Raw genomic sequence first — 17471 nt, 5'->3', positions numbered from 1 at the left:
GAGTCGCTCTGGGAAGGTTCTGGAAGGTTCTGCGATGGTTCTGAGGGATCTGGGATGGTTCTGAGGGATCTGGGAAGGTTCCAGAAGGTTCCAGAAGATGTTCCCATCAGGAATTCTCTATCTCCCTGCGATGAGGGGGTTGTGCAGGACCACGATGACCGAGTCGCTCTGGGAAGGTTCTGGAAGGTTCTGCGATGGTTCTGAGGGATCTGGGATGGTTCTGAGGGATCTGGGATGGTTCTGAGGGATCTGGGAAGGTTCTGGAAGGTTCTGCAATGGTTCTGAGGGATCTGGGATGGTTCTGAGGGATCTGGGAAGGTTCCAGAAGGTTCCAGAAGATGTTCCCATCAGGAATTCTCTATCTCCCTGCGATGAGGGGGTTGTGCAGGACCACGATGACCGAGTCGCTCTGGGAAGGTTCTGGAAGGTTCTGCGATGGTTCTGAGGGATCTGGGAAGGTTCTGAGGGATCTGGGAAGGTTCTGGAAGGTTCTGCAATGGTTCTGAGGGATCTGGGATGGTTCTGAGGGATCTGGGAAGGTTCTGAGGGATCTGGGATGGTTCTGGAAGGTTCTGCAATGGTTCTGAGGGATCTGGGATGGTTCTGAGGGATCTGGGATGGTTCTGAAGGTTCTGCGATGGTTCTGAGGGATCTGGGATGGTTCTGAGGGATCTGGGATGGTTCTGAGGGATCTGGGAAGGTTCCAGAAGGTTCCAGAAGATGTTCCCATCAGGAATTCTCTATCTCCCTGCGATGAGGGGGTTGCGCAGCACCACGATGACCGAGTCGCTCTGGGGAGGTTCTGGAAGGTTCTGCAATGGTTCTGAGGGATCTGGGATGGTTCTGGAAGGTTCTGCAATGGTTCTGAGGGATCTGCGATGGTTCTGAGGGATCTGGGATGGTTCCAGAAGATGTTCCCATCAGGAATTCTCTATCTCCCTGTAATGAGGGGGTTTCGGAGGACCACGATGACCGAGTCGCTCTGGGAAGGTTCTGAGGGATCTGGGAAGGTTCTAGAAGGTTCTGGAAGGTTCCAGGGATGTCCATCTCTATTTCCCAGCGATGAGGGGATTGTGGAGCACAACGATGACGGAGCCGCTCTGGGAAGGTTCTGGAATGGTTCTGGAGGATCTGCAATGGTTCTGAGAGATCTGGGAAGATTCCAGAAGGTTCCGGAGATGTCCAATCCCTATTTCCCAGCAATGAGGGGGTTGTGGAGGATGATGATGATGGAGCCGCTCTGGGGGATCTGGGAAGGTTCCAGAAGGTTCTAGAAGGTTCTGGAGATGTCCATCTCTATTTCCCAGCGATGATGGAGTCGCTCTGGGATGGTTCGGGAGGATCTGGGAGGGTTCTGGAAGGTTCTGCAACGGTTCTGAGGGATCTGGGAAGGTTCCAGAAGGTTCTGGAGATGTCCATCCCTATTTCCCAGTGATGAGGGGGTTTCGAAGCACCACGATGACCGAGTCGCTCTGGGAAGGTTCTGGAGGATCTGGAAAGGTTCTGGAAGGTTCTGCAATGGTTCTGAGGGATCTGCAACGATTCTGAGAGATCTGGGAAGGTTCTGGAGATGTCCATCCCTATTTCCCAGCGATAAGGGGGTTTTGGAGCTCCACGATGACCGAGTCGCTCTGGGAAGGTTCTGGAGGATCTGGGATGGTTCTGAGGGATCTGGGAAGGTTCCAGAAGGTTCTGGAAGGTTCCAGAGACACCAATCCCTATTTCCCAGTGATGAGGGGGTTTCGGAGCACCACGATGACCGAGTCGCTCTGGGAAAGTTCTGGAGGATCTGGGAAGGTTCTGCAATGGTTCTGAAGGTTCTGCGATGGTTCTGAGGGTTCTGGGAAGGTTCCAGAAGATGTTTCCATCAGGAATTTTCTATTTCCCGGCGATGAGGGGGTTGCAGAGGACCACGGTGACCAAGTCACTCTGGGGAGGTTCTGGAGGATCTGAGAAGGTTCTGGAAGGTTCTGCAATGGTTCTGAAGGTTCTGCGATGGTTCTGAGGGATCTCGGAAGGTTCCAGAAGGTTCCAGAAGATGTTTCCACCAGGAATTCTCTATTTCCCGGCGATGAGGGGGTTCCGGAGCACCACGATGACCGAGTCCCCGCGCAGGAACATCTTGGAGATGTAGCGGTCCTTGTTGACGGGCTTGGATTTCTTCTTGCCCTTGCCGCTCTTGGGCACCTCCGTCCACATCTCCTTGACGTTCTCCAGAACCATGTTACAGTGCCTGGGCGGGGGGGGGGAAACGTGGGGGTTTTGGGGGAAAAAACGGGATTTTGGGGTCAGGAAATGGAGTTTGGGGGAAAAACCCTGGTGACACCCTGGTGACACTTTGGGGACATGGAAAACCCTGGAGATGGATCTGTTGAAGGCCCAGAGGAACTCATGAGAACTAAGGACACCGTGGGGACACCATGAGGCCACCACAGGGACACCCTGGGGACACTGCTGACACTTTGGGGACCCTGGTGACACCCTGGAGACACCTTGGGGACACTGAAAACCCTGGAGATGAATCTGTTGAAGGCCCAGGGGAACCCATCATGATACTGAGGTGACCTTAGGAGAACTCAAGCTACCATGGGGACATCATGGGGACCTTGGGGACACCTTGGGGACACTGAAAACCCTGGAGATGAATCTGTTGAAGGCCCAGGGGAACCCGTGATGACACTGAGCTGAACTTGGGGACACCATGGGGACATCATAGGGACCCAGGTGACACCTTGAGGACCCATGTGACACCTTGGTGACACCTTGGGTATATTGAAAACCCTGGAGATGAATCTGTTGAAGGCCCAGGAGAGCCCTTGAGAGCTGAGGCCACCATGGGGACACCCTGGGGACACTAAGGACACCATGGGGACATCATAGGGACCTTGAGGACACTTTGGTGACACTCAGGGGGACACTGAAAACCCTGGAGATGAATCTGTTGAAGGCCCAGAGGAACTCATGGGAACTTGGGGACACCATGGGGACACCTTGGGGACACTGTGGTGACACTGAGACCACCATGGGGACACCATTGGGATACGGATCTGACCCAGGTGAGACCTTGGTGACACCTTGGGGACACTGAAAACCCTGGAGATGAATCTGCCGAAGGCCCAGGGGAACCCGTGATGACACTGAGCTGAACTTGGGAGAACTGAGACCGCCATGGGGCCACCATGGGGACACTGTGGTGACACTGAGGACACCATGGGGACACCACAGGGACCCTGGGGACAGGGTAAAAACCCTGGAGACGAATCTGCTGAAGGCCCAGGGGAACCCATGAGAACTGAGACCACCATGGGGCCACCATGGGGACATTGAGGACACCATGGGGACATCATAGGGGACCTTGGGGACACCTTGGGGACATTGAAAACCCTGGAGAAAAATCTGCCGAAGGCCCAGGGGAACCCGTGATGACACTGAGCTGAACTTGGGGGAACCGAGGCCACCATGGGGACACCTTGGGGACACTGTGGACACCATGGGGACATTGAGGACACCATGGGAACATCATAGGGACCCTGGGGACACTTTGGGGACATTGAAAACCCTGGAGACGAATCTGTTGAAGGCCCAGGGGAACCCATGAGAACTGAGACCACCATGGGGACACCATGGGGACACTGATCTGACCCAGGTGACACTTTGGTGACACCTTGGGTACATTAAAAACCCTGGAGACGAATCTGTTGAAGGCCCAGGGAAACCCATGAGAACTGAGACCACCATGGGGACACCATGGGGCCACCATGGGGACACCACAGAGACCCTGGTGACACCGCGGTGGCCCAGGTGACACCCTGGTGACACGGAGCCCCACCTGTCGAAGGCCTTGACGCGGCCCAGCAGCTTCTTGTTGTTGCGGCAGTTGATGAGCACCTGCGTGTTGTTCTTGACGCTCTGCGTCAGCACCGACAGCGGGCCCGTGTTGAACTCCTCCTCCTCGCGCTTCTGCAGCTCCTCGGGTGTCATCTCGCTCTTGGGCTTGTTCAGCAGGCTCCTGGGGACACCACGGGGACATCAGGGGGACATTGGGGACATGGAGGTACCATGGGGACATCACAGAAATCAGGGGAACATCAAAGGAACATGGGGAGGTGGGGACATGGAGATGTTCTCTGGGGTCATCTCGCTCTTGGGCTCGTCCAGCAGCTCCTGGGGACACCAGGGACATCAGGGGGACATCATTGGGACAGAGGGGACATCGTGGGGACACCAGGATACCATGGGGACATCATGAGGAACATCACGGAACTCAGGGGAACAAGGGGACATGGGGATATGGAGAACGTTTCTGCAGCTCCTCGGGCGTCATCTCACTCTTGGGCTTGTTCAGCAGCTCCTGGGGACACCACGGGGACATCAGGGGGACATTGGGGACATGGAGGTACCACGGGGACTTCACAGAAATCAGGGGAACGTCAAAGGAATACAGGGGACGTGGGGACATGGAGATGTTCTCTGGGGTCATCTCTCTCTTGGGCTCGTTCAGCAGCTCCTGGGGACACCACGGGGACATCAGCATGTCATGGGGACATGGAGATACCACGGGGACATCACAGAAATCAGGGGAACATCAAAGGAACACGGGGGACATGGGGACATGGAGATGTTCTCTGGGGTCACTTCGCTCTTGGGCTTGTTCAGCAGCTCCTGGGGACACCACGGGGACATCAGCATGTCATGGGGACATCACTGGGACATGGAGGTACCACGGGGACATCACAGAAATCAGGGGAACGTCAAAGGAACACGGGGAGGTGGGGACATGGAGATGTTCTCTGGGGTCATCTTGCTCTTGGGCTCGTTCAGCAGCTCCTGGGGACACCGGGGACACCATGGGGACATTGGGGACATCACTGGGACATGGAGGTACCACGGGGACATCACAGAAATCAGGGGAACATCAAAGGAACACGGGGGACGTGGGGACATGGAGATGTTCTCTGGGGTCATCTCGCTCTTGGGCTTGTCCAGCAGCTCCTGGGGACACCAGGGACATCAGGGGGACATTGGGGACATCACTGGGACATGGAGATACCACGGGGACATCACAGAAATCAGGGGAACATCAAAGGAACACGGGGGACGTGGGGACATGGAGATGTTCTCTGGGGTGATCTCGCTCTTGGGCTTGTCCAGCAGCTCCTGGGGACACCAGGGACATCAGGGGGACATTGGGGACATCACTGGGACATGGAGGTACCACGGGGACATCACAGAAATCAGGGGAACATCAAAGGAACACGGGGGACGTGGGGACATGGAGATGTTCTCTGGGGTCATCTCGCTCTTGGGCTTGTCCAGCAGCTCCTGGGGACACCAGGGACATCAGGGGGACATTGGGGACATCACTGGGACATGGAGATACCACGGGGACTTCACAGAAATCAGGGGAATGTGGGGACATGGAGATGTTCTTTGGGGTCATCTCGCTCTTGGGCTCGTCCAGCAGCTCCTGGGGACACCAGGGACACCATGGGGACATCATTGGGACAGTGGGGACATCGTGGGGACACCAGGATACCATGGGGACATCACAGAAATCAGGGGAACGTCAAAGGAACACGCGGATGTGGGGACATGGAGATGTTCTCTGGGGTCATCTCGCTCTTGGGCTCGTCCAGCAGCTCCTGGGGACATCGGGGGGACATTGGGGACATCACTGGGACATCAGGATGTCATGGGGACATCGTGGGGAACACCACGGGACTCAGGGGAACGTGGGGACACAGGAACATGGAGGGACACGGAGATGGTTCCTCGGGGCCATCTCGCTCTTGGCCTCGTCCAGCAGCTCCTGGGGACATGGGGGACACCATGGGGACATCAGGGGGACACCGGGAACATTGTGGGGACACTGGGACACGTGGGGACAGCATGGGGACACCTGGATCCCGCAGACAGGAACATGGCAGGACACGTCTGGGGACACCGGGACCCGTTTGGGAACAGGTCTGGGGACACTGCACTGCTCTGGGGACACCGGGATCAGTTTGGGGACACCAGGACGGGTTTGGGGACACAGGACTGGTTTGGGGACACAGGACAGGTTTGGGGACACCAGGACAGGTTTGGGGACACAGGACAGGTTTGGGGACACCAGGACAGGCTTGGGGACACAGGACAGGTTTGGGGACACCAGGACAGGTTGGGGGACACAGGACAGGTTTGGGGACACAGGACAGGTTTGGGGACAGGTTTAGGGACAAGTTTGGGGACACCAGGACTGGTTTGGGGACACCGGGACCGGTTTGGGGACACAGGACAGGTTTGGGGACATCAGGACAGGTTTGGGGACACAGGACAGGTTTGGGGACAGGTTTAGGGACAAGTTTGGGGACACCAGGACCGGTTTGGGGACACCGGGACAGGTCTGGGAACACCAGGTCAAGTTCGAGGACACTGGACAGGGATGGGGACAAGTGTGAGGACACCAGGACAGGACTGGGGACACCAGGACCGCTTTGAGGACCCCGGGACAGGCTTGGGGACACCAGGACAGGGATGGGGGACAGGTTTGGGAACAGCAGGTCAGGTCTGGGGACACCGGGACCGGTTTGGAGACACCAGGACAGGGACGGCGACAGCTCTGAGGACACCGGACAGGTCTGGGGACAGGTTCGGTGACACCAGACAGATTTGGGGACACCGGGACCGGTCTGGGGACAGCGCGGCGACAGAACCAGGCCCAAACCAGGCCCAGGCCCAGGCCCGGTCCCGCCCCCGTTCCGTCTCTCCCCCGCTCCCTCATTCCCCAGTTCCGCCTCTCCCCGGTTCCCCCCGCTCGCCGCTCCCCTCCCCGCTCTCCCGCCGCCGCCCATTCCGCTTTCCCCCCCGAATTTTCCCCGTTTATTCCCTTTTGTTCCCAGATTTTTTCCCGTTTTTCCCCGTTTTTCCCGTTATTTCCCCTGTTTTTCCCCCGCCGCTCTCACATGGCTGCCGCTCTGTCGCTCCCGCCGCTCCCGCTGCGCTTCCGGGGCACGGCCTGGGCGGAGCAACTTCCGGGTCGCTGCGAAGGCGGCATCCAATGGGAGCTCGAGGTGGGCGGGGCTAAAGTGTGTGGGCGTGGTCTTGGTAAGGGGCGTGGCCTCAGGGGAGTTTGGGGGTCCCGGGGGAATTTGGGGGAATTTTGGGGGGTCCGAGGGCAATTTTGGGGGTCTCAGCGGGGATTTGGGGAATTCACGGGTGTTTTGGGGGTCCCAGAGAGGAATTTGGGGATATTTTGAGGAATTTTGGGGATATTTGGAGGGATTTTGGGGAATTTGGGGAATCCAGGGGGGTCCCGTGGGGATTTTGGGGGGGTCTCAGAGAGGATTTGGGGGTCCCAGAGGGGAATTTGGGACATCCAGGGGGATTTTGGGGGTCCCGGAGGAGATTTTGGGGGATCCAGAGGGGAATTTGGGGGAACTCGAGGGGGTTTTGGGGTCCCAGAGAGGATTTGGGGAAGTCAGGGAGGAATTTGGGGGGTCCAAGAGGGGATTTGGGGGAATTTTGGAGGTCCCAGAAGGATTTTGGGGGGGTCCTAGAGTGGATTTTGGAGGTGTCAGAGTGAATTTGGGGATATTTTGAGGCATTTTGGGGGGGGTCCCAGGTAATTTTTGGGGGTCTCAGAGTGGATTTGGGGGGATTTTGGAGGATCCCAGAGGAATTTTGGGGGTCCCAGAGGGGATTTGGGGGGGATTTTGGGGATATTTTGAGGGATTTGGGGGTCCCAGGGGAATTTGAGGGGGGGTCTCAGAGCCGATTTGGGGGGATTTTGAGGGACTTTGGGGGTCTCAGAGTGAATTTAGGGATATTTGGGGGAATTTTGGGGGTCTCAGAGGGGATTTGGTGGAATTTTGAGGGGTCCCAGGGGAATTTGGGGATATCTGGGGGGATTTTGGGGGGGTCTCAGGTGATTTTTGGGGGTCCCAGGGGAATTCGGGGATATCTGGGGGAATTTTGAGGGGTTCCAGAGTGAATTTGGGGAGGGGTCGCGGGCTCAGGGTAAATTCAGGTGGGACTCAAAGGGAATTTTGGGGGCTCCGTGTGGGCGTGGCCTGCGATTTGTGGGCGTGGCCTCAGGGGCCGTGAGTGACACGTGCAAAAGGGGGCGTGGCCAAAGAAATGAGCGGGGTGTTTCTTTATTGGGTGGGCGTGGTCTGTGCAGGGGCGCGGTCGTATACAGATGAGGGGCGTGGTCAGGTAAAGACCACGCCCACAAAGAGGGTGTGGCATCGGCGGGCGCGACAAGAAAGTGGGCGTGGCCTATGAAAAGGGCGGTTTGTTGAGGCACGTCAGAAATGGGCGTGGTCTTGAATGGGCGTGTCCAAATGCGGGCGTACATTGGCTTTTCACGAAGGGGCGTGGTCACAAATGGGCGTGGCTTACTCTGAATGGGCGTGGCTTTCCCCAAAGGAGGGGCGGGCACAAGGGGGCGTGTCCTGCTGTGGTATTTCGAGGAGGGGGCGTGTCCGGCAGGGGGTGTGTGAGTGAGGGGCGTGTCCCGCTGTGGGCGTGGTCGGTGGGGGTGGGCGTGTCCCTCGGGGGGCGTGTCCGAGTTGGGGGCTCGGCGCGGTGGGTGCGGAGGGCGCGGCAGCGGCGCCATGGACGGGCGGCCCGGGCCGAGGTACGGGGGGGGCGCGGCGCTTTTGGGGAGGGGTCGCGGGGCCCAGAGCCCCCCTCGGAGGGGTCAAAGGGCACGGGGGGTCCCGGGAACGCGACCCCCGGGAGGGGCGGGGTCCGGGAATGAGACCCCCGGGAGGGGCGGGGTCGGTGCCGGGGCGGGGGTCCCGCTGTTGGGACCCCCCGGGGGGGGCGGGATCGGTTTGGGGAGGGGTCCCCGGGCTGGAATTGCTGGGGAGGGGTCTCGGAACGATCACCGGGGGGGCAGGGTCCGGTAAATTTGGGGGTCCCGGGACCCCCGGAAAGGGCGGGATCGGTTTGGGGGGGGGGTTCCTGGGAATGGGACCCTCGGTGGGGGCGGGATCCGGTTGATTTTGGGGGGGGGTCCCGAGCAGGAATTGGGGGGAGGGGGAGGCGGACCCGCCCCCCTTTGGGTGTCCTGGGATCGGGAATTGGGGAGGGGTCCCGGGGTGGGTTTGGGGGTCCCGGGGGGGGTCGGGACCCTCCCCTCGATCAGGGGCGGCTCCTGGGGGGGGGGCACAGGAGGAATTTGGGACTTTTTGGGGAATTTGGGGACTTTTTGGGAGGGTCCCAAATCGAGGCGGGACCCCCGAATTTGTGGGGGGGTCGGTCCCACGTGGCACCGGGGGGGGCTCAGGGACCCCCCAAAAGGGTCGGGGGGGGGTCCTGGGGGTGGGACAGGGGGGGACAGGGGGGACAGGGGTGGCCTCGAGTGGGACACGTGGGGGACACGTGGGGGACGCGGGCACGGCTTCGTGCTGGGCCCAGTTAGCGACTGGTACTGGTGCCAGTTTGCTTTGTGTACTGGTCCCAGTTAGTGCTTCGTGCTGGTCCCAGTTTGCGCCGTGTACTGGTCCCAGTTTGTGCCCGGTACTGATCCCAGTTTGCGCCTTGTACTGGTCCCAGTTTGTGCCTTTTACTGGTCCCAGTTAGTGACCAGTACCGGTCCCAGTTAGTGACTGGTACTGGTCCCAGTTTGCATTGTGTGTTGGTCCCAGTTAGTGCCTGGTACTGGTCCCAGTTTGCACCCTGTACTGGTCCCAGTTAGTGCCTTATACTGGTCCCAGTTTGCATTCTGTGCTGATCCCAGTTGGTGACTGGTACTGGTGCCAGTTGGTGCCCATACTGGTCCCAGTTAGCAACCGGTACTGGTGCCAGTTTGTACCGTGTGCTGGTGCCAGTTAGTGCCTGGTACTGGTCCCAGTTAGCGCCTTTTACTGGTGCCAGTTTGCGCCCTGTACTGGTCCCAGTTTGTGCCCTGTACTGGTCCCAGTTTGTGCCTTATACTCGTCCCAGTTTGTACCATGTACTGGTCCCAGTTTGCATTGTGTACTGGTCCCAGTTAGGACACAGTACTGGTCCCAGTTTGCGCCCTGTACTGGTCCCAGTTAGTCCCTTATACTGGTCCCAGTTGGTGACTGGTCCTGATCCCGGTTAGCGACCAGTACTGGTCCCAGTTTGCTTTATGTACTGGTCCCAGTTAGTGCCTTTTACTGGTCCCAGTTTGCATTGTGTACTGGTCCCAGTTTGCACCCTGTACAGGTCCCAGTTCGTGCCTTGTACTGGTTCCAGTTAGGACACTGTACTGGTCCCAGTTAGTCCCTTCTACTGGTACCAGTTGGTGACTGGTCCTGGTCCCAGTTGGTGACCGGTACTGGTCCCAGTTTGCTTTATGTACTGGTCCCAGTTTGCATTGTGTACTAGTTCCAGTTACTGCCTTGTACTGGTCCCAGTTAGTGCCTGGTACTGGTCCCAGTTTGTGCCATGTACTGGTCCCAGTTTGTACCGTGTACTGGTCCCAGTTTGTGCCTGGTACTGGTCCCAGTTAGCACCTGGTACTGGTCCCAGTTTGTGCCTTTTACTGGTCCCAGTTTGTACCGTGTACTGGTCCCAGTTTGTGCCGTGTACTGGTCCCAGTTTGTGCCTTTTGCTGGTCCCAGTTTGTGCCTTGTACTGGTCCCAGTTTGCACCTTTTACTGGTCTCATTCAGAGTCCGATACTGGTCCCAGTCCGATTCCGCTGCCGATCCCAGTCCCCATCCTCCCCTTCCCGCCCCCTCATTTGCATAAATCACCATGCATTTGCATGGCCACGCCCCCCCTCGGGGCCCCTGGAGCTCCCCCGGCCGCGGCCCCTCCGGGCCCGGAGCCAGGAACAGGAACGGGAACGGGAACAGGGACCGGGAACAGCCCGTCCTGGGATCGGCACGTGCGCGGCCCCACGGCACGGAAAAATCGGAAATCCCGGGAAAACGGGGAAAAACAGCGAAAAAATGGGGAAAAAACGCGAAAAAATGGGAAAAAAACCCGTGAAAAAATGGGGGGGAAAATGGGGGTTTGGGGTGGGGGAAAACGGGGACAGCCCGGCCTGGGATGGGCACGTGCGCGGCCCCCACGGCACGGAAAAAACTCGGGAGAATCGGAAATCCCGGGAAAACGGGGAAAAACAGCGAAAAAATGGGGGAAAACCGCGAAAAATGGGGAAAAAATGCGAAAAAATGGGAAAAAACCGCGAAAAAATGGGGGAAAAATGATGAAAAATGGGGGTTTGGGGTGTGGGGGAAATGGGGACAGCCCGTCCTGGGATTGGCCCCATGGCGCAGTAAAAACTCGGGAAAATCAGAAATCCCAGGAAAACGGGGAAAAAATGGGGAAAAAAATGGGAAAAACCAGCAAAAACAACAAAAAGATTGGGGGAAATGGCGAAAAAATGGAAAAAAATCGGGAAAAACAAAACAAAAAAAATAAATTGGGGTTTGGGGTGAGGGGCATGGGAACCACCCGCCCTGGGAGTGTCATGGAAAAAACACGGGAATTCATGGGAAAATGGGAAATCTTGGGAAAATGGGGAGAAATGGTGAAAAAATGGGAAAAAAACACAAAAAAAAAGGGGGGAAAACCTGAAGGAAAAAGGGGAAAAAATGGGGGAAAATGGGGATATGGGATGGGGAGAGCACAAGAGAATGGGAAGACACGGGAATTCATGGGAAAATGGGAAATCTGGGAAAAATGGGGGAGAAATGGCAAAAAATTGAGAAAAAACCATGAAAAAATTGGGAAAACGGGAAAAAATGGGGGGGGAAATGGGAGGAATGGGAGGAAAATTGGGATTTGGGTTGGGGGAACACAAGAGAATGTGAAACACATGGGAAAATGGGAAATCCTGGAAAAATGGGGGGAAAGGGCGAAAAAATGGGTAAAAAGTGGGGGAAAATGGTAAAAAAATGGGGGAAAACCATGAAAAAATGGGGGGGAAATGGGGAAAAAATGGGAAAAAATGGGAAAAAATGGGGAAAATGGGGATATGGGATGGTGGGAACACACAGGAAATTATGGAGAACCATGGGAAAATGGGAAATCCTGGGAAAATGAGGAGAAAAGGCAAAAAATGGGGAAAAAACAGTGAAAAAATCAGGGGAAAATGTGGAAAACTGGGAAAAAAGGGGGAAAATGGGGATATGGGTTGGTGGGAACACGAACAGGAATGGGAACAGACGGGAAATCATGGGAAAACAGGGAAAATGGGGAAAAATCGGTAAAAAATTGGGGAAAATAGGGAAAACGGGAAAAAATGTGGGGAGAAGGGGAAAATGGGGGAAAAATAGGGGAAAAACTGGGGGAAAATTGGGAAAAATGGGGATATAGGATGGTGGGAACACACAGGGAATCGTGGAAAGCCATGGGAAAATGGGAAAAGCTGGATAAGTGGGGAGAAATGGCAAAAAAAAAAAGGGAAATAATGGGGGAAAATGGGGAAAAATGGGGGGAAAATTGGGGGAAAATTGGGATATGGGATGGTGGGAACATGAAAGGGAATGAGAACAGATGGGAAATCATGGGAAATGTGGAAGTCATGGAAAAACAGCGAAAATGCAGAAAAAAAAATGGGAGGAAATGGAGGAAAATTGGGAGAAAATGGGGAAAATGGGAAAATGTAGAAAATTAGGGGAGATGAAATGGGGGAAGTGGGGAAAAACAGGGAAAAAATGGGGGAAAAGGGGGAAAATTGGGATATGGGATGGTGGGAACACGAATGGGAATGGGAACAGATGGGAAATCATGGGAAAACAGGGGAAATGGGGAAAACGGGAAAAAATGGGGGGAAAAGGGGAAAATGGGGGAAAAATAGGGGAAAATGGGAAAAAGGGGGAAATTAGGGGAGATAAAATGGGGAAAAATGGGGGGAAAATGAGGATATGGGATGGTGGGAACTCATAGGAACGTGGGATTTTTGGGTATACAGGGGGTTTTGGGGTTCAATTTGGGGAATTTTGGGGTTTTTGGGATCTCATTTTTTGGGGTCCCCCCCCAGGCCGACCCCTGAGGACCGCCGGGAGCCCCCCTGGACTGGGGTGGGATCACTGGCAGATATTTGGGGGTGTCCATTGGGGTTTTCAGTATTCAGGTGGGGATTTTTGGGGCTTCCATTTCGGGATTTTTGGGGTTTTGGGGGGGGTCTGAATTTTGGGGTCGTCCCCCCCCCTCCCCCCCCAGGCCGACCCCCGAGGGCCGCCGGGAGCCCCCCTGGACTGGGGTGGGGATCACTGGGGGATGGTTTGGTCATAAAGGGACAGGTTTTGGGGTTCGGTTTGGGGATTTTTGGGATTTTGGGGCTATGTAGGGGGATTTTGGGGGTCTCATTTTTGGGGTGCCCCCCCCCCCCAGGCCGACCCCCGAGGGCCGCCGGGAGCGCTCCCGGGACGGGGTGGGGATCACTGGGGGATGGTTTGGGCGGGTTTTTGGGATACAGGAGATTTTTGGGGGTTCAGATTCGGGATTTTTGGGATTTTGGGGCTATGTAGGGGGACTTGGGGGTCTGAATTTTGGGGTCCCCCCCCCAGGCCGACCCCCGAGGGCCGCCGGGAGCGCTCCCGGGACGCCGCCCGGTGCCGGCGCAGCCGCGAGGCCGAGGTGTTCGGGCAGCTGGCGCTGGCGCTGCCCTTCGCCCGCGGCGTCAGCGCCCACCTGGACAAGGCGTCCATCATGAGGCTGACCATCAGCTACCTGCGGGTGCAGCGCCTGCTGGCCGCCGGTCAGGGACGCCCCGAAACACCCCCGGGACCCCCAAATCCATAGGCACCCCAAAACCCCCGGGAATCCCCCCCGAATCCCCGCTTGGAGCGCCCCCAAACCCACCTGGGGAACCCCAAACGCACCTGGACAAGGCGTCCGCCATGGGGCTGACCATCAGCTACCTGAGAGGGCAGCCGGTCAGGGACACCCCGAAGCACCCCCGAACCCCAAATTTATGGGGAACCCCAAAATCCCCGGGAATCCCCCCAAAAGCCCCCAGACCCCTTTAAACCCTCCCCAGATTCCTGAACAGCCACACCCAATGGGAGGGTTGGGTTTAACCCTTTACCCCCCAAGACCCCCGACACTTTTGGGGTGCCCCCGACCCCCCCCACGATTTCGGGGTGCCCCTGACGCCCCCAGACCCTGCCCCATAACCCCCCAAACCCCTCCCCAAATACCTGAATGCTCTGAACCATGGGGAGGGCTGGGTTTAACCCTTTACCCCCCAAGACCCCCGACCCTTTTGGGGTGCCCCCGACCCCCCCATCATTTCGGGGAGCCCCTGACGCCCCCAGACCCCTCCTCAAAAGCCCCCAGACCCCTTTAAACCCTCCCAAGGTTCCCGAACAGCCACACCCAATGGGAGGGTTGGGTTTAACCCTTTACCCCCCAAGACCCCCGACCCTTTTGGGGTGCCCCCGACCCCCCCCACGATTTCGGGGTGCCCCCCAGGCGCGTGGGCGGCGGCGGCCGAGGCCGTGGACGGCTGCTACCTGCAGGCCCTGAGCGGCTTCGTGATGGTGCTGAGCGAGGGCGGGGACATGATTTACCTGTCCGAGAACGTCAGCCGCCTGCTGGGGCTCAGCCAGGTGCGGGGGGACCCCCAAATTCACCGGGGGGGCCCCAAAAATCCGCCTGGGGGGGGGGGTCCCCAAAATCCCGCGGGGGAGCGTGAAAAAAATCCCTTTGGGGGGGGGGGCACAAAATGTCTCAAAACGGGGCCAAAAATCGGCCGGGAGGGTCCAAAAATCTGTGGAGATGAACCCCAAAAATCTGCCTGGGGGGGCTCCCAAAAATTTGACGGGGAGGGCAAAAAAAATCTGTCAGGGGGGACCCCAAAATCTGTTGGGAGGGACCCCAAAATCTCTTGGGAGGGACCCCAAAATCTGTTGGGAGGGACCCCAAAATCTCTTGGGAGGGACCCCAAAATCCGGCGGGGGAGACTCAAAAAAAATCACTTTGGAGCGACCCCAAAATCTCTCAAAATGAGGCCAAAAATCTGCAGAGAAGAACCCCAAAAATCTGCCCGGGGGCGTCCCAGAAGTTTTTCTGGGGGGACCCCAAAATTTGTCGGGGAAGGGTAAAAAAAAATCCCTCAGGGGGGACCCCAAAATCTGCCCGGGGAGACTCAAGAAAATCGCTTTGGGGTGGCCCCAAAATGTCTCAAAATGGGGCCAAAAATCGGCCGGGGAGGGTCCAAAAATCTGTGGAAAAGAACCCCAAAAATTTGTCGGGGGAGCCCCAAAAATTTTTCGAGGAGCGGTCCAAAATCTGCCTGGGGGGGCCCAAAAATCTGGCGGGGGTCCCCAAAATTTTGTCGAGGGGAGCCCCAAAATCCGGTGGGGGAGACTCAAAAAATTCCATTTGGAGCGACCCCAAAATCTCTCAAAATGGGGCCAAAAATCTGCAGAGAAGAACCCCAAAAATCTGCCCGGGGGTGCCCCAAAAATCTGTCGGGGGGGGTCCCCCAAATTATTCTGGGGCGGGGGCCCAAAATCTGGCGGGGAGGACCCCAAAAATTTGACGGGGGGACCCCAAAATTTTTGGGGGAGACCCCAAAAAATTTGACGGGGTTGTTCAAAACTCCTTAGGGAGCCCCAAAAATCATTTTGGGGTCCCCAAATTCTGCCTGGGGGGGGGGGGGGCCCAAAATTTCTCGAGGGGGTCCCCAAATTCTGCCGGGGGGGGGAGGGTGGAACCCAAAAATCTTCTGGGGGGGGGGTCCCTAAAAATTTGTCGGGGAGGGACCAAAAATCTGCCTGGGGTGGGGGGGTCCAAAAATTCTTCTGCCCAAAACTCTTTGGGGAGCCCCAAAAAATTTCCAGGGGAGGCACAAAAATTTTCTGGGAGGGTCCCCCAAAATTGGGGGGGTCCCCAAAATTGGGGGGGGGTCCCCATATTTTGGGGGGGGGGTCCCCAAAATCCGTGTGTGACCGCCCCCCCCCCTCCCACAGTTGGAGCTGATCGGGCACAGCGTGTTCGACTTCGTGCACCCCTGCGACCACGAGGAGCTGCACGACGTGCTGGGCCCGCGGCAGGGTGAGGAGACCCCTCCCCAAATTAACCAAAAACACCCGAGACCCCTCCCCAAATATCCCCGAGACCCCTCCCCAAATATCCCCGAGACCCCTCCCCAAATTACCCAAAAACCCCTGCTACCACGAGGAGCTGCACGACGTGCATGGCCCGCGGCAGGGTGAGGAGACCCCTCCCCAAATTAACCAAAAACACCCGAGACCCCTCCCCAAATATCCCTCAGACCCCTCCCCAAATATCCCCGAGACCCCTCCCCAAATATCCCCGAGACCCCTCCTCAAATTAACCCCCAAATTCACCCAAAAAACCCCGGAGACACCTCCCCGAACTGACCCCCTGCGACCACCAAAATCATCCCTGAGACCCCTCCCCAAATTAGCCAAAAAGCCCCAAATGCACCCCAAAATCATCCCTGAGACCCCTCCCCAAATATCCCCGAGACCCCTCCCCAAATTACCCAAAAACCCCTGCGACCACGAGGAGCTGCACGACGTGCTGGGCCCGCGGCAGGGTGAGGAGACCCCTCCCCAAATTAACCAAAAACCCCCAAATTCACCCCAAAAATCCCTGAGATCCCTCCCCAAATTACCCAAATATACCTGAGGCCCCTCCCCAAATATACCTGAGACCCCTCCCCAAATATCCCTGAGACCCTTCCCCAAATTACCCCAAAACCCCTGCGACCACGAGGAGCTGCACGACGTGCTGGGCCCGCGGCAGGGTGAGGAGACCCCTCCCCAAATTAACCAAAAACACCCGAGACCCCTCCCCAAATATCCCCCAGACCCCTCCCCAAATATCCCCGAGACCCCTCCCCAAATATCCCCGAGAGCCCTCCCCAAATTCCCGTGACCCCCCGGGGCTGGGTGGGCGTGGCTTCCCCTGCCCATGAGGAGCCCCCAGACCCCCCAAAACCCCCCCGGGACCCCCCGAATCCTGGGACCCCCCCACCTCCTCTGACCCCCCTCTGACCCTTGAGACCCCTCCCCAAATTCCCGTGACCCCCCGGGGATGGGTGGGCGTGGCTTCCCCTACCCATGAAGAGACCCCAGACCCCCCCAAAACCCCCCCAGGACCTCTTGGAGACCCCTCCCCAAATTCCCGGAACCCCCCCAAACCCCCCGAGACCCCCCCCCCAATACCGAGATGGGCGTGGCTTCCCCTGCCCATGAAAAGACCCCAGACCCCCCAAAACCCCCCCGGGACCCCCCAAATCCCGGCACCCCCAGACCCCCCTGACCCCCCCGACCCTTGGAGACCCCTCCCCAATTCCAGGGGGTCCCCGGGCGCTCGGGCCGCAGTTTCTCGCTGCGCATGAAGAGCCCCCAGACCCCCCAAAACCCCCCCGGGAGCCCCCAAATTCGGTACCCCCAGACCCCCCGGACCCCCCCGACCCCCCGGGACCCCTCCCCAAATTCCCGTGGCCCCCCCCAGGGGGTCCCCGGCGGCGGGGGGAGCGCTCGGGCCGCAGTTTCTCGCTGCGCATGAAGAGCCCCCAAAACC

General features: G+C 57.8%; 2 protein-coding genes across 2 annotated transcripts in view; one reads left to right on the top strand and one right to left on the bottom strand.

The window, feature by feature from the left end:
* The window catches only part of LOC131570476 (proline-rich protein 2-like), a 4890-nt gene extending 3055 nt beyond the window's left edge, over positions 1 to 1835 (top strand). The window contains exon 5 of the mRNA XM_058822829.1: positions 1730 to 1835. Within this exon, the coding sequence (XP_058678812.1) occupies positions 1730 to 1835 (106 nt within the window). The remainder of the gene's footprint in view (positions 1 to 1729) is intronic.
* Positions 7 to 6965, bottom strand: SNRPD2 (small nuclear ribonucleoprotein D2 polypeptide). The gene is made up of 3 exons (XM_058822850.1): positions 6945 to 6965; positions 3830 to 4009; positions 7 to 2233 (listed from the first exon to the last, which is right to left on the bottom strand). Coding segments are annotated over exons 1-3 (357 nt in total). The 5' UTR covers positions 6947 to 6965; the 3' UTR covers positions 7 to 2058.
* Positions 6966 to 17471: the final 10506 nt, after the last annotated feature.

Source organism: Ammospiza caudacuta, chromosome 35 (genome assembly GCF_027887145.1).
Source record: "Ammospiza caudacuta isolate bAmmCau1 chromosome 35, bAmmCau1.pri, whole genome shotgun sequence".
Lineage (NCBI taxonomy): Eukaryota > Metazoa > Chordata > Aves > Passeriformes > Passerellidae > Ammospiza > Ammospiza caudacuta.
The sequence above is the reverse complement of the archived record's forward strand: the minus strand, read 5'-3'. Positions and strand labels throughout refer to the sequence as shown.